At 40.0% G+C, this 17,101-nt stretch overlaps 1 protein-coding gene across 7 annotated transcripts in view; it reads left to right on the top strand.

Annotated features, from left to right (window-relative positions):
* The first annotated feature begins 2,111 nt into the window (after positions 1 to 2,111).
* LOC111866043 (N-acetylgalactosaminyltransferase 7) overlaps positions 2,112 to 17,101 on the top strand; it is a 38,857-nt gene continuing 23,867 nt past the window's right edge. The window contains exons 1-5 of one of the 7 annotated variants that reach the window (XM_023854556.2): positions 2,112 to 2,404; positions 5,193 to 5,378; positions 9,395 to 9,600; positions 10,655 to 10,821; positions 14,905 to 15,112. In XM_023854556.2, coding sequence (XP_023710324.1) covers positions 5,232 to 5,378; positions 9,395 to 9,600; positions 10,655 to 10,821; positions 14,905 to 15,112 — 728 coding nt within the window. In that variant the 5' untranslated portion in view covers positions 2,112 to 2,404; positions 5,193 to 5,231. Of the gene's footprint in view, positions 2,481 to 4,649; positions 4,861 to 5,192; positions 5,379 to 9,394; positions 9,601 to 10,654; positions 10,822 to 14,904; positions 15,113 to 17,101 lie in introns of those variants that run through there. The other 6 variants (XM_023854554.2, XM_023854555.2, XM_023854553.2 and 3 more) reach the window with 6 other exon arrangements.

Genomic DNA, 17,101 nt, shown 5'->3' on the forward strand with positions numbered 1-17,101 from the left:
GACTCAGACTCAGACTCAGATGTTCCCACATACTGTTATTTTAAGGCCTTCGTTGGTCTTCATTCATTGTCTAATTTGAAGTATGCAGTTCTGGAAGTTCGATTGTTTCAGACCCTGGCTTCCTCTACCTCTTCAAAGAGGCGATGGGATGTCTGAAGCATAATTTTTAGAATCTTATGTCTTAAATCCTATAATGGATGAAGTCCAAATAATGGGCCATGATTTTGTTTTACGCGTTATTTAATATTTTGTGGAGAATATCCACTGCTTATGTTCTTTTGTCTGTCAGAGCCCATGTTCCAGTTGTGCACTGTATAGAAGAAATTACCTAAGTCTGACCTGTTTCGCTGGATGTGCATTGGGTAGGATGCTTTCTTACCGACAGTGCTCTCGGCACTGACGTCGGCCATCTAATGTCAGTTGCTGAAGGTAGCTCAATATAGAAGGTACAGTAGTTTGTGGTGTCGTCAGGGTGTCAGCAGCTGAGTTTCCACGGGATACCGCTATGAGTCGTGCATGTTTGGCAGTTAGTTGCCGAAGGTTGCGGGTGTACTGTAGTAGAGCTCCCCAACCTCCCCCCACCCCACTGTACCCGTTAATAATGGTATGCAGCTAACGAAACAGCAATCTTCGTGAAGTTGGGGCTATTATACTCCGTAATAACTCGAAGGAACTCGAACGCCCACTATCAGCAGTGATGTCATCCTTCAGCTTAAGTTACCGTTTATTGCTGTAATGTATTTTTTTATCCGATTCGGTTTAGTTTATTTTCCTTTACACATGTTTAAGATCGTTTAAGATCTTTTAAGATTGCATCTGCTAAATCTTGTTTTGCTTGTGGGGGCGGGTCGAGTTGCTGTGTATGGTACGAACGTTATTTTGTTTTTATTATTAGTGGGGGGGACGGGTCCCTTGTACTGCGGCCACTCCCGGTCTATTGTATCAGCCGCTGATGATAGGTGAGGGTGATTATGGAACAATTGGTGGAATGAAGATTGGCAGGGGAAACCGAAGTATTCGGAGAAAACCTGCCCCAGCGCCATTTTGTCCACCACAAATCCTACTAGACCAGACCCGGGATCGAACCCGGGCCGCCGCGGTGGGAAGACAGCGACGAACGTTACCTTTAAAATGTGGTTTGTGATCTGTAGTAGTGGATAGGCGTTTATTGTTCTGGTATTATAGACAGTGTTACTTATGTTAAGTTTGTAATATAACATAAAGTCGTCTGCATTTAAAATATGTGGTTATGACTTTGTTAAGGAAGGACACTAGTTACACATATTAAACTAGTTTGTATACCGTATCCATAATGTCGAAGCCAGAGACAAAACATGGTCACGGTTCAAGAAAACGGAATGGTAATGTACTTTTTTTTTTTTTGATAATGGTTCAGCAATATGTGTAACACAGTCTTTTTGTTTCTTGCCAAATACGAAAGTCTATGGGAATTACAGTAGGATGGAGTCATGTAATGTCATTTGACTATGAAGTGCGGAGTTCGTGCTATCGTAACGAGTACCTGTGTACAATTGAATGTTAGGCGGGGGCACACCAGGGAACCTGGCAACCGCGATTTCCTAGTTAGCCTGAGTTGAATGGAGCAGCGCTAATTGAGGAAACGGCAACGAAACTCGCTGGGAGACTGAGAAACTCAATTTCCAGGCAACGGTGTACGCCAGTCTCCTCACGATTGAGTTGGCGTGGATTCCCAAAAATCAGCTGTCCTGTAACGTGCTTCAGTGGCTCATTGTGCAGCTACTGAAGAGCTTCCCATCAACTTGAAGGTTGATTACCGTGTTCAGAAGAGCTCTCCACTGGTCCCTATCCTGAGCCAGATCAATCAAATTTTAATTTTTGTATTCTGCCGTGGAGGTGGGGAAGCTGTATGACAACTCTGAAAGGTTCACTCAGAACAAATTTCTTGCCTAATACTGCAGTTGAAGCTGGCCATTGGGCGGAAACGAAAAAAAGTAAAAAAGAGACATCTCTCACCGACTGAGATACCGGTGTCGCAATAGAGAAATCTGCAGAGTACACAATAGATGGTTCTCATCTCTGGACGAAGCGGTCTACTGTGGACCCAGTGGACCTGTGGACATTGTTGTTGCGAGGAGTAGAGGGAGTAGAGTGAGTCGTGGAAGGTCGTGGAGCGAGGAAGGAGGTGATCGGTGGCAGGAATGACAGGTGGACACGTTGGTTGTTTGTTTTGTATGTTTTGAGAAGGTTACGAATAAATTCACCGAAATTGACATTTAGTTTGCTTTGACTGTCTGTACCGGTGTTGACGACGTCTTTAATTGTTTAATGCCAGAAGAGGTGTCAGTGATACAGGTATTAATAATTTCCCACGTAATCATCAATCAACACAACACAACAAATCGAAGTGCGTAAGTTAAAGAATGTAAGCTTGGTACACAGTTCATTCATCTTTCCAAGTGTTGCTATAATTACTTAGGCGCCGCTTTACACGGAAACAAGTAAGCCCAAGTTAAAGTAATATTTTTTTTTAATCCTTTCAGCTCTTCAGTGTTTGAATACAATGATCGATTATGTAGAATATTAATATTAGATTTTATTTCGAGTAAAATGTAAATAAAGTGTTCATTCAGTGCCAAGTTAACTGTTAGGTAAAGTATATTAGAATGTTTGTTTTGAGGTTTAGGAACCTGGAGAGGAAGATCGTCACATTTATAAATTATGTCCACCATTTCTAATGTTTAGTAAGTTTTATTTCTGAAATATGTATTGAAAGTTGTAAATCCCTACAAATTATTTATAAAATTGAATTGAAGTATAGCTTCTATTATTGTAAATAAAGACTTATACATTAAGAACAAAAGCACTGATATTTTTTTTTTTAACTGGAAATTTTGGTATTGGAACTAGGAAGTGCATGAAATTTGTCTGAATGAAATCATGTGTCTTCCATAATCTTGGCTGGGACATCTGTCATCGTGACTGAAACTTGTTGTTTCCCCCAGACCCTCCAGGCAAATGCTGGGACAATACCTCTAATTAGGGCTTGTATTACCCTCCAATTTGATATTAAATAAGCTGAAATACTGACAATGTCAATAAATAAACCATAAATAAGTAAGACTGGAAGGATGTAATCTTTATCAGAATGCACAGAGTTTCCACATGTGTTCTTTTCGCCTTTGCAGTTTTCATGCTTCTAGCTGCTAAGGTCTGTGTTATACAAAAGAAAACAATAAGAATAATGATGGGAGTGGGCCAAACTCATACATGCAGAGATATATTCAAAAAGTTTGACAAACTACCAATCCAATGTGTTATTTGCTCTCATTGATGACATCTGTTGTTAAAAATCTGGATAAGTTTCAAACCAATAACTCTGTATATGTGATTTGTACCAGAAGGAATGACCACCTTCTGGTACAAATCACATATACAGAGTTATTGGTTTGAAACTTATAACTCTGTATATGTGATTTGTACCAGAAGGAATGACCACCTTCACATACATTCAACACATTTATCATCCTATCAGAGAGGGGTGTATTATTCAGGCGTCAAGCTATTTAACTCTCTGCCATCAAATATCACAGTTTTAAAAAATGATAAAAAGCAATTTAGGTTTGTTTTACGAAATTATTTGCAAAGTAACGCATTTCACTCTATTGATGAATTTGTCGAGCATGCCAGGGGATTAAAAGTTAAGAGTTAATAAATGGTCAGTGTGCGTGAATTATACAGTGTTGAGACTTGCTTGTTTTAAGTGTGGTAGTACGTATGATGTCTGTCTTTGTTATGAATTTTAATATTTTATAATGTAACTGTTTGGATGATATGGCTTGCCAGAGTGTGTGGAATGGCAAGGTGTGACTTTGACACTGGTTTTTCCAAGACCTATGTGTGTTGTCCTGACAACTTGAGCTATCTGTGTGGGGCCTGATTATATATTTTATTGGACCAAGGATGTATGATGTGTAGTCATCATAAATTTGTAGTATGTGACATTTTTTATATCCAGCCCTACGGGGAGATGATTGGGTCCGTGAAGTGAAAAATAAATATAAATGCTATAGGTAGATTTCATGAAGATGTTAACACTATTAAGTAGGCCTGAAACTTCAAATATAATGTTTATACTGTGCCAAAATTGTTGCACTTAACATAAAGTTTCACACTGCCACGATATTTTGAATTGCTGGCCTAGAAACAATATTTAATACAGGATTTGTAAGCATGTGTATATCTTCATATCAAATTTCACATGCTCCACTCCAGCGGTTCACTAGTTATCTGTTAAACCGAAAGCTAAATCTAGATTTTTTGCAACTGTCATTTTGTTGTCTTATATTTGAAAAGAAATTGTTAACAAAAGTTGCACATTTTTAAATTATTGGGCATAATTTAATGATTCTGCATTAAAAGGTAGGACTGTCACTCTCACATTACAAGTTCATGAATCTGTCATTTTGATATAACCAATTGTGGAAAATATAAACCTCCTCGAGGACTACTGCCTTATTGTGAAGAGGAGGTTTGTGCATCCCAGTGACATGGAAAGCTAAGCTGGCAGACATTTAAGGCCACCATGACAGATCAAAGTATTGGGACCAGATGAAGTGTAGTCCCTGGTCTTCCAGGTTGGGGGTTTGGCATGGGGCTAATGACTTCAACTCACAAATATTTATTGTTATGAAACTTTCAGAGAACCATGGAGTAGGATAAGACCACACAGGGTTGTAGCGCCAGTAAAGAAGAAATAGAAATGTTAAAGTCTGAGTTTGGGGTGGCCTCCAGTGGCATAATGACCATACAAAATTTCATCAGAATCCATCTGCTGGTTTTCAAGATGAAACATGCAAGTAGACAGGCACAACCAGATCTGTATGCATTCATTTCATGTACACTGTGCAAATAATGCATGATAAGAGAAATATAGATGCCTATTGAGCTGCACAAAGCCACCTTTGCTGCTCTTGTGCTCAGTCTAAGCATCTGTCACACAACTGGTCTCTTTATGTGAGGTTTTCAGATGGAATCCACCCTAGTAATCTGATTCTCCTTATTTGAATCACTGTAACATTAGCTGAAAAATACAAAATGTGAAATTTCATGTGGCATATAGCAACTCTTTGACTTTTTCATGTTCAGCCTCTTATCCTTGGATTCTTTAAGGCTAAAATGAACATGAGTACAAAATTACATATTTGTTGCAGAGTCCTAACATTGCATATGATGATAAGCTGCCTTGAGAGATGAGGATTGTCCAGTTAAGAAAAAGTCGATTGTTCAAGCTTGTTGCTGCCGCACTTTGTATAATTCCTCTGATCTACATTGTGTTCTTGCAGTCCAGTCATGAAGATATCAAGTTCAGTGCCTTTAGTTCTAAGAAGGTTAAAACGGTGAGTCTTTCTTGTAACAGATGAGGGTTACATTTTTTTTTTACAGATTTTCTAATTTTGCAAATAAATTGTATGACGTCCAAGTGTTGAGATTGACACTTTGTACCTGACATGTTGGATTGATGCATGCAACATGTTAGCTTATCACTGCCAATATTTGTGTAAATGAAATGGCCGTGTAATTGGACAGGAATATAGGGAAGTATGCTGGGCAGTAAGCATAATGGCTTCAGGGAGGTATGGAGGGGGTTGTCTCGTGGCACTACTTTCTATCGCAACTCATTATTTTCAGTTTCATCTGCAGTGTTACATAAAACATGTAGATAGTTCGATCAGTGAAGCAATAATTGTGATTCAACTTCTAGCATTGCGTGCATTTTTTCATTACCACATTCTGACTGACTGGTTGTGGTCAAGTCAGCTACTGAGTTTTTTCCCAGAAATGACTGGGTCAGTTCCCATGCATTGCCAAGGTTAGGATTCTGTATAGCTTTAGTTCCTCTTCCCCACATATCCTCATGGTTCAGTGTTAAGCACACATACAAATTTCCCTTTTACCATAGGTGAAGTAATTACAGTGCTTGTTCTGTTTAAATGTGTTTTATTCTTAGGGCTGTCTCCAGGCTACTTTCTTCCATGTTATATGTAGGTCATACCAAAAGTCATGAGCAACTTTTTTTTGCATGCAACCTGGAAACCGCAGACAAAAGAGACTAAAGCGGTAGGTGGAACCAGCTGTTGTGTTAACCTTGAGTGTCTTGCGACATCTACAGCTTGCATCACATGACCAGTATCACTCCTAACAAAATGGCCGACAACCATATGTTGTTTTGCCAGTGTGCTGTCATTGAATTTCTTGTGAAAGAGGAAATCCCTGCTGCAGAAATTCACCAGAGACTTCAGCATGCTTATGAAAGCGTGTGCATGGGTGTGAGCAGTGTTCGAAGATGGGTGAAACATTTTAAAGATGGGAACACCAGCATCGAAGATGAGCCTCGGAGTGGTCATCCTCAAACAGCCTCAATTGAACGCAACAAGGAAAGAGTGGATGAGGTCATTCAAGATGACAGGCATGTGACTGTGGACATAACAGCCCAAAAACTTGGAATAGGGCACAATGCAGTACAGGAGATGATTGAAAGCTTGGGCTATAGGAAAGTTTGTGCTCGTTGGGTCCTGCGGTTATTGACCAAAGACCACAAAGTTCAGCCATCACCTCAGAACTGCTGCAGAGATATCAACACAAAGGCGATGATTTGTTGCTCTGTATTGTGACAGGTGATGAAAGCTGGTTTCACCATTTCGAGCCTGAAACGAAACGGCAGAGTATGGAATGGCACCATTTGCATTCTCCTTCAAAAAAGAATGCAAAGACAGTGCCATCAGCTGCGAAGGTGATGGGCACAGTCTTCTGGGATGCAGAGGGGTTTATTCTGGCCGAATTCCTGGAACCTGGGCAAACCATCGATGCTGCTTGTTATGTCCAGACGCTGCACAAGTTTTGTCATGCATTGCGCCATAAATGTCTGGGTGAAACATCATCATCCTGCATGACAACGCTCGCCCCCACACTGCTCGCCTCACATTGGAAGCAATTGCAAAGATGGGGTGGGAAGTTCTTCCACACCCCTCCTATAGCCCTGATCTGGCACCCTCCGACTACCATCTTTTCAGATTTGTGAAGGATCAGCTGCGTGGACAACGTTTTGAGACAATTCAGGAAGGAGGGCGTCAATGTCTTCGGATGGCTGGAACGGTATTTTACAGAAGGGGAATTTTCAAACTTCCAGAACGCTGGGAGAAATGTGTACAAAGAAGTGGCGACTGTGTGGAAAAATTAAGACAGGTCTGTAGATTGATGTGGTGTATTTGGTTTGTCAATAATAAAGCATTTTACTTTACAAAAAGTTGTTGCTCATTACTAGGGCCCGGATTTTTATGACCTAAAAACTATAAATATATGCATGCACTTATGACCCAAAATTATGTCAAATATGACCTAAAAACTGTAAAATATGACCTTAAATATTAAATGGGCATAAAATTTCACAATTTTAATTACAACTTTTACTAGAGTTTAAGAATAAAGATGATGAATATATGATAGTAGGTCCTACTTACCAAATTAGCCCTGTTATGTCTCTGAAGGAAAGAAAACTGATGGAATTTCGACATTTCGTACGGGATTAAACCATTCATTGTTTTCTTTTTAATACTGATATTTGCGTTCATATTTTAGACAAACACTGGTGCACATGGTACGAACACTAACTTAACTCTGTTATCTAAAAACACCAACAGCATCTTGTTTAAATTTCTGCACTCGAAGAGAGGCCTTGATGAATATTTTCTTTCCGTTTGAAACTAGCCTATCTACATCATGAAAATGTCCCCGAACTTCTTCAGCCACTCTATGCAATGCATGAGCGAGGCAAGTAATATGGACCATTTTCGGGTAGAGGATTCGAAGTCCTTTGGCAGCCTTCTTCATGTATGGAGCGGCATCTGTTACTAGGAGAAGGACATTATTTCGCTGTATTCCATTTGGCCACAACAACTTCATGGAATTATCAAATAGGACAGCTATAGTCGAATGATTTGCTCTTTTGAGAACTTCACAGTCAAGAAGAAATCTCTCTCCAGGTTGATCTTGTTTCAGGGTCCCAACTATAACATTCGCAATATACCGCCCATCTACGTCAGAAGTCTCGTCCAAGGAAACCCATATCTTGTTGTCAGCAACAGATGTTCGAATCTTATTTAACATATCTTCATAACATGTAGAGAGATAATTCTTTCTTAACGTCGATTCACTTGGGATAGGATGACTAGTGTATGTCTCCAAAAATTGTCTGAAGTGCTGATTATGCAATTTCTCTAATGGAATATTTGAAGATACCATCCACTGACACAAATCCTTCGAAAATTCCGACCCATTGTTCATTGAAGAAGGTGAAGCAGAAGAAGAAGGTGAAGAAGAAGAAGAAGAAGAAGAATTAGTGGAACTGTTTTTAAACAACAAACTTTGTCTGCTATCCTTTGTAGATAATCTGCTTAAACATTTACCATGTTTAAAAGTTTTACAATGCTGCTGCACAGTAAATCGCTTTTCTGCCATAACTTTCACGCCACACAACTTAACAATAAAATGTCTTGCCATCGGTACTAAACACTTTTTCACCAAACTCCTTTACAAAAGTACGCAACTTTGCACTCCTTGAACTACATGTACTCATTTTAGGCATTGTAAAGTCAAACTGAAGTCTTATAACGCCCTCCACATATATAAATAGAATACTTCTAAGCCCTCCAAGAAAGAATGGGATGTATATATATACCTTATAGTAAGACGGGGTACAATAGGAGAATACCCATTACACTTGCCTCCCTCCTGCCTCAACTGGGAAAGGCCGGCTTGCCAGGTCATAAATGCTGCATTTCACAAATTTTCGCCTTTGTAACTGCAAGTACAGTCCAGTCAAAAATATGGTTTTTAATACGAACTTCATGTACTTGAACTCTATTCCACTTTGAAGCAACAGTCCAGCCTGAAATTTACTTCGTAATACTAAACATTATGGAGCTGAAATTTTACATTATATCAAAGAATTGTTTCTAAAATGACAAAAATATGACCTTATTTCAAAATTATGCCAAAATATGCTGTAAAACCAATAAAACTCTAAAATATGCATTTATATGCACAATAAAAACGACATAATTTCAATAAGAATGACTGGACACATGCATAATTACATTTAAAAATAGGAATAAACCCTAGGAAAAAAATATGACATGTCATAGAAATCCGGGCCCTACTCATTACTTTCAGTACGACCCTTGTATTTCCTATGAAAGGTAACAATCCTATAAGTGAATTTTTAGCTACCTTCTTGGTGCTTTAATGCTAGCTGAATTGGAGTGACTTCTGAGCATTACATTGTCTTTGTTTTTCTTACTGTAACAGAAACTTTACTCACAATCATAAAGTTTCTTTCATGTGTACTGTATTGCAGAAACCTCAGTTAGTGAGTGAGCTTGGGAATTTTGATCCACGAAATGTTGCTGACAGAACTGGAGCTGGTGAAGGTGGTAGGCCTCATATTTTGCGGGATGACCAACAGAATGATGCATCCCAAACGTTGACAGAATTTGGAATGAACATGGTTTGTTCAGATGAAATCTCCTTGAGTCGATCAATCCCAGATACAAGACTTGCAGAGTAAGTTCTTATTTTTGCAAGTTCAGTAAATACCAGTGACTTTGGTCTGTGTGATACCATGCTTCAGGTATATCATGAAATGGATAATGTCTGTTTCCACATTCTCTCAGCTTGCTCACTGTAATCACCACCAATTTCACATTTAATATTAGATAACATGCGCACTTGGTATGATATAATTGAAGGTTTATTTATATGGTAAACTCCTGGTTATCTGATATTCAGACATCTGGAATTCTCATGCATCTGCCAAAATTAAAAAAAAAATACAGTTTTTATAAAATTCAGAGAGACAGTTGTAATGCACATATATTCACTCACCATGCATTAGTTCTTCCAGCTGCCACTTACACAGGTACCTGCCACACAGGTACACTTACAGTAGAGTTTAGTTGAAATTGTGATCATGCTGCATTATATCTTCCACATCTATATGCTGTGTCATCTAGGAAGACTGCCATGCAAGAACTAAAGTAAGTGCCTGTTGTAGGATTTGAAGGTCTCATAGTAGTGGGTACAAAGAGTTCTGTCTTCTGGGATAGAGCACTTTGTAGTCAGCGAAAGTCAACTGACGTTGCAGAGGAACAGGTGGCTCTACTTGTTGTCTGCTTCACAATGGTTTCTAGCTTGGCATATTCTTTGACCCTGAAGATGGAGGCAGTATGTTTCTCCAAAATGTTAGTTTACTTTCAACAGACTACACAGCATTATATCCCAGAAGATAGAACTCTTCAAGAACTTATTGTTTTGACTTTATATTCAGTTTCTGTAAAAGTTTCCTTATGTAACCAGCAAATTCTTGCAATCAGAGCACTCCATTCTCCGTACACTATACTCGTTTTATGGAGAATTATAATTCCTTCATACAGCAATTCTTTCCACTTTTTTTGTGTGTGGGGGTAGGGGCCTTTAGCTGTGGGTATTACACAGTTGTCAAATCTTAAGCCATTAATTTGGCTTTTCCTTTCCCAATGAAGGAAGTACTGGAAAGCAGTTATATAAAGACAGGTTCTTTTAATGTTATATTTGTTTATATGTTATTGCACTGCTTTAGGTGTAAACATTGGAACTACCCAGAAGACCTGCCTAAAGCAAGTGTTATCATTGTATTCCATAATGAGGGTTGGTCCACACTTCTGCGGACAGTTCACAGTGTGATAAATAGATCTCCCCCACAGTTCCTGGAGGAGGTCCTGCTAGTAGATGACTATAGTAATAAAGGTAAACGTTGCTTTGCACTTTGCTGGATTGCCTCTTCTTAGTGTTCTGAAATAACAGAACTGTTACTACTGGGCTGTTTTTATCAGTCTGTTTCTTGATTCACCTACAGGCGTTAAGATCATATACACACAAATTCACTGACTGATATTGTGAAACTTCATATGAATATACGTTTCATAGGAAATAACTCCATATTGCTCCTTGCTAATGAATATAATGCTCAGAAATTTTGTGTGTTGATAAATGTTTGAGAAGTACATAAATTTAATATCCTTTAGATATGGTGGATATACTGTTTAAACTGCCCAGACACCTCCATCTAATGCTGCTAAAACCTTGACCAGAGATAAATTATATTTGCATCGTCTCTTGACTATCTCACCTAACCCAAGAATTGTAATTTTGTGGAAGTTTCATACAAAGAGGAGCCAATTTGAAACTCTAACTTTGCTGAGTATACAAGAAAGACCAAAAATTCACTGTTAAAATATTGAGTTGAATCTGGTTTATAAAAAAGTTTGAAAAATTAACTTTAGTTACAGAAGTTATACATAATTAGTTTTGTTTTTATTTAATGTTTTGTGTATGCATTCAAGTTCATTTGACATACTGTGTAATGGAAACTGGGTTTTACTATTGTTCAGTGTAATATTTTCTTCAAAGTTTAAGAAAAGTGGTTCCTTCAGAAAGTCTGTATAAATAATTGTTCTTAACATGTCATTAGTTCTGGACAGTTTTGTGGTTCAAGCATGCAAAGACTGAACTGAAGTATTTTGCCAGGGAATGCAATTTTGCTACTTCTTGTTAACCTTGTATTCCTAAGATATATTAAGCTTTGTATATGTTCTTTGCAGACAACATAAAAGGAATGTACGAGGGTAAGTCAGTAAGTAAGTTACAAATGGATATAGAACTTAAACAAATAAAAGTACTGATTTCAAAAATGCTTTTATTTCTCAACATAATCTCCCTGTACATTGAGGCACTTGTCCCATCTTTTCACAAGCACCTGAAAACCAGCAGCATAAAATTCTTTTGGCTGCTGTCAGAATCGGGCAGTGACTTCCTTTCTGCAGCTTCATCATCGGGAAAACGTTCAGCCAAAAGATGATGTTTAAGAGGGCTGAACAAATGGAAGTTGCTTGGAGCGAGGTTGGGGCTATGTGGAGAATACTTGAGGGCTTCCAACTTGAAATTTCGCAGTGTCTCATTTGTCTTGTTGGCAGTATGGGGACGCGCGTTGTCATGCAAGAGCAACCCGCCTTCGGTGAGGAGTCCTGGTCGCTTCTGTTGAGTGGCCTTACGAAGTTTCCTGAGGATGTTACAGTAGGAGTTGGCATTTACGGTTTGTCCTTGAGGCTGGAATGCGGTGAGCAGTTTGCCTTCTTGATCCCAGAAGACTGTGAGCATCACTTTCCTGGAGGATGGTGTCACCTTAAACTCTTTTTTGGCAGGTGACGCAGGATGTTTCCACTGATTGGTGCACGCTTTTTCTCGGGCTGGTAATGGTGAACCCAAGACTCATCACCTGTGACATTTTGGGCTAGCATATAGTGTCCTTCATCGTGGTAGTGATTGAGATGCCGTAATGCCAGACCCATTCTTTGCATTTTGTGCTGCGGGGTCAGCATGCGCGGCACCCATCATGCACAGACTTTGTGGAAACCTAACCTGTCATGCATTATGAGGTAGGCCATGCTGTGTGAACAACCAATAGCAGTGGCTATAGTATCTATAGTTACCCTTCTGTCTGGGCTGTGCCATAGCTCAAGCAGTTAGTCGCTGGCTGCCCACTGCGGCAGCCCAAGTTCGATCCTGGGTCTGGTTAAGTGAGATTTGTGGCGGACAAAGTGGGGCAGGTTTTCTCCGAGTACTTTGATTTCCCCTGCCAATCTTCATTCCACCAATTGCTCCACAATCACCCTCACCTATCATCTTGGGCTGGTACAATAGGCCAGATGTGGCCGCAGTACAAGGGACTTAGTCCCACCCCACTAGCAATAAAAAAAAATACCATTCTGTCTGCTTGGATTAGGTCTTCAACCCGTTGCACATTCGCCTCTTTGGCAATCTCTGTTGGCCAGCCTACGCAGTGTTCATCTTCAATAAGTGTTCACCCTTCAGAGAACTGCACCCAATTGTAAACAGCTTGACATGACATGCACTTCTCACCATAGATGGGAAGCATTTCTTTATGAATATTCTTTGATTCCATACCTTTTGCCCACAAAAATCACACAATGGAGTGCTGCTTGAGGGTTGTACACTCACTCAGAGGCGCCACTATCGTACAACTGCTGTTTCCCTTTTGTAAACATCAATTGTCTCGTATTGAATGTGATCAATTGCCACTGGACTATTGCTGTCATCTAGTGGCGATAGTCTCACGTGCCTCATTCAAACATGTAATACCTCACATCAATTTGTAACTTACTTATTGACTCACCTATGTATAATGGGGAGGTCATATCCATCCATCCACCCACCCACCAACCCATCCAACCACCCACCCCCCCCACTGACAGTGATATTTCATGCTGAAGGTGTACACTAGAATTTTTATGGTGAATTTAATTTTGCTTCATATCAGTCCAGTCCAGTAACTGAAATTAATGTGACACTCTCTGTCTACCAAAGTTGGCAATAACTTCGCCAAGAAGTGACAGTTGCTCGGTCAGTATAGTTTGCTTGCGGAATAAAGCCACAGGGTTTTTTTTTTTCATATCAGTCCAGTATGACCCCTACATTACATGAAACTCAAATCAAAATATTAGCTGCCTAAAAAACTGCACATTTTACATATAAATACAATAAAATATAGGTCTCATGAAGATCTACAACTTTTACTTGCAACAATTTCCAGTGCAGTGAATATTTAGCTAATTGCAAAAAAAAATATTTCTGACTCTGTATAATGTGATTAGCTTTGCAATAATGAATTTGGACCTGTAATAAATGCTGTTCTCCAAATCATCCAAACCGGCACTGGGGTTCACCCAACCTCATACGAGGGGGTACCCAAAAGAAACCGAACTTATTTTTTTTTAACTTATTTATTCAAATTTTAAGCACAAACCTTCAATCCCCTTCAAAGTACTCTCCACTTACACTAATACACTTGTCTAGTCTTTTATTCCATTTTTCAAAACATTGTCTAAATTCATCTTTTGAGATGCTTGACAGTGCCTCCGTCGTTTTTTCCTTTCATGTCTCTTTTCATTCGAGGAAACAAAAAAAAGTCGCACGGGGCAAGGTCGGGTGAGTATGGAGGGTGAGGAACAGGGGTCATACCATTTTTGGTCAAGAATTGTCATACAGACAGGGCTGTGTGAGCAGGGGCATTGTCATGATGGAAAAACCAGTCACCCGACTGCCACAAATCTGGCCGCTGAGCTCCAAGTCACTCCCGACAGCTCCACAATTTCTTCAATGGTCCGTCGTCGATCTTCCTTGATGATTTCAGGAATTTTTTCAACATTTTCATGTGTTCGGGCCATTGCAAAAACAACGGTCACACGAAACAGTTGTCACTATAAACTCTGCCGAAAGTTGTCCTTACCTTCTGAAGCAACGGTAGTCGGCTTATCGACTCAGGAATGTTAGCTCTATGCGCTCATAGCGGCAAAACGCGGTACTACAAAAGCTCTGCACACAAAAAAATTAGTTCGGTTTCTTTTGGGTACCCCATCGTATCCAATGACTACTGGGGCCTCTTTCCCCAGGGTTAAAGCAGCAGGGACATGGAGCTGACCACTCACCTCCAACTAGTGCCGAGGTCAAGAAAATGTGAATCTATACATTCACTCCCCCATATGCCTTCATGGCATAGTGCTTAATTCACTGAGCACAGTGACAGCTTTATGTTACTTATCTGTAATAAATGACATTAAAGGCCAGTTAGGCATGCAAAATTGCAAGGAATACATTTGATAAAATGTCTGTAGTTGGAGATTAATAAACTGGAGTTGGACTTCTGAGGTGTAATTAGGTGTGCAGAATTGCAATGGAGTCATGGAGAGTGCGTGTGGTTTTAGATTAATAAACCTTATGTCCTGTCTGAATTGAATATTTTTTCTTTTGCAGACCATTTGAAAGGAAGACTTGAACAATACATAACACGATTTGATGGGAAAGTAAGACTTATACGGAACAAAGAACGTGAAGGTTTAATTCGCACTCGTTCATATGGTGCAAAGGAAGCTAGAGGAGAGGTTATTCTATTCCTGGATGCTCACTGTGAAGTAAACGTTAACTGGCTACCACCACTGTTGGCACCAATATACAGAGACAAGTAAGTGATACCACTTTACTCCTGTTTGTGTGAAAATTTAATTGCAGAAGACAGATCACATAGCAGGGAATTATTTTCTCATATCTTTAGTAGGAGACAACAGTTCTTATATTCATCAGGTATTTCAGCCATTTACAGAAGAGTAAAAAGGGAACATTTGCTGTCATATTAGTGTCATGCTTTTGTACATTTCAGTTGACTAGAATAGAATAGAAGAGAATATATAAGGGGTAGGCCTTCTCGGCCCTTACCCTGTGACCTTAGGTCTATTGTGCTTCCCCTTTTTTAATTATCCCCTCAGCAACCCTGTGCTTTGGATGACACACAGGATTTTGGATGTGGGGGCGCCAAAGTAGTCGCTTGGTTCCATAAAGTACTGACCCAAGTGACATAATCTTAAATAAGTTAAAGCCTCACATTCACACAGAACATGTGTGGCTGTTTCATTTTCTATCTGACACCTCTCACAGGTGGGACTATCACTCAGTCCCAGTTTGAACAGGTGTCCTTTGAGGTGACAGTGTCCTGTAAGTAGTCCTACCACCCATCGTAGCTGGTTCCTGTTTAACTTCAACAGTTCCTTCGCTCATTTAGCAGAGGGTCCTGATTTCAGTCCCTTTGCTTGCCTGAGTCCAGTCAAGGATCCCCAGTATTTCCTGTGCTTCATATTTGTCCAGTCCCTGATTGCCTGTTTGGCAACTCCTAGAGAGATGCCACAGGCTGGTTCAGGTCCTATGAATGGATGTTCAGCTTCAATTTTAGCTAATTGGTCTGCTGCTTCATTTCCAGCAATACCCTCATGCCCCGGCACCCATATCAGTTGTACCCTGTTATGTTTGGCCAATTCCATGAGGGTTTGGTGGCAATCCCAGACCAATTTTGAATTGATCTGGTGTTTGTCAAGCGCTTTAAGTGCAGCTTGGCTGTCAGATAGAATGTAGATGTTCCTGTTTCTATAGTTCCTTTCTAAATTCTCCATAATACATGCTTTAATGGCATATACTTCTGCCTGGAATACTGTCATGTACCTCCCAAGGTGGAAACTAAGTTTCCGCCTCGTGCCATGGCAGTACACACCAGCTCCAGTGCCCTTATTTGTCTTGGAATCATCTGTATACCAGATCAGTCCCCCTTTTCTGTCAGGCTGAAACCCGTCTTCCCATTCACTCCTTTCAGGAAATCTGACCGTGAAGGGTTTTTTATATACATGTCTCAGTATCATTTTGTCAAACCCCATTTGTAATATGGGTTATTTTTTCATGTCCTGAGTCATGTCTGCATGGCTGAAACCATCAGATCTAGGTTTTCATTGTCCACTGCACTGGAGACGGTAAATTCCTGCCCTGGCTTCTGCATCCAACTGTATATGCAGTGGGGGGAGTCCAAGGAGTATCTCCAGTGCAGCTGTTGGAGATGTTCGAAATGCTCCTGTAATACCTAAGCAAGCCAACCTTTGCAATTTGCTGAGTTCTGTCTTGCTTGTCTTGAATTTAACTCTGGGCCACCATACTGTGACACCATAAGTAATTATGGGTCTCATAACCGCAGTGTATATCCAATGTATAACGTGTGGCTGCAGTCCCCAAGTTTTACCGCCCCTTCATGTCCAAAAAGCCTTATGGGCTTTGTTAATGACTTTGTCCAGCTGCTTTTTCCATATCAGTCCCTTGTCTAATTCTAGACTGAGGTACTTGACATCGCTGGAGAGCTGGATTGTCTTACTGAAGAGAGTCAGTTCCTTAAGACCCTCTACATTTCTCTTCCTAGTAAATGGTATAATTACCGTCTTATTTAGATTGATGGAAAGACCTGTTCTTTCACACCATCGTTGGACCATGTACAGAGCTGATTGAAGACGCTCTGATACGGTCGAAAGGAATTTTCCATTTATGAGGATAGCTATGTCATCAGCATATCCTACTGCATAATATCCATCATCATTAAGTCCCCACAGGAGATCGTCGATGACCAGACTCCACAGCAGAGGCG

Source organism: Cryptotermes secundus, unplaced genomic scaffold, assembly GCF_002891405.2.
Source record: "Cryptotermes secundus unplaced genomic scaffold, Csec_1.0 scaffold315, whole genome shotgun sequence".
Lineage (NCBI taxonomy): Eukaryota > Metazoa > Arthropoda > Insecta > Blattodea > Kalotermitidae > Cryptotermes > Cryptotermes secundus.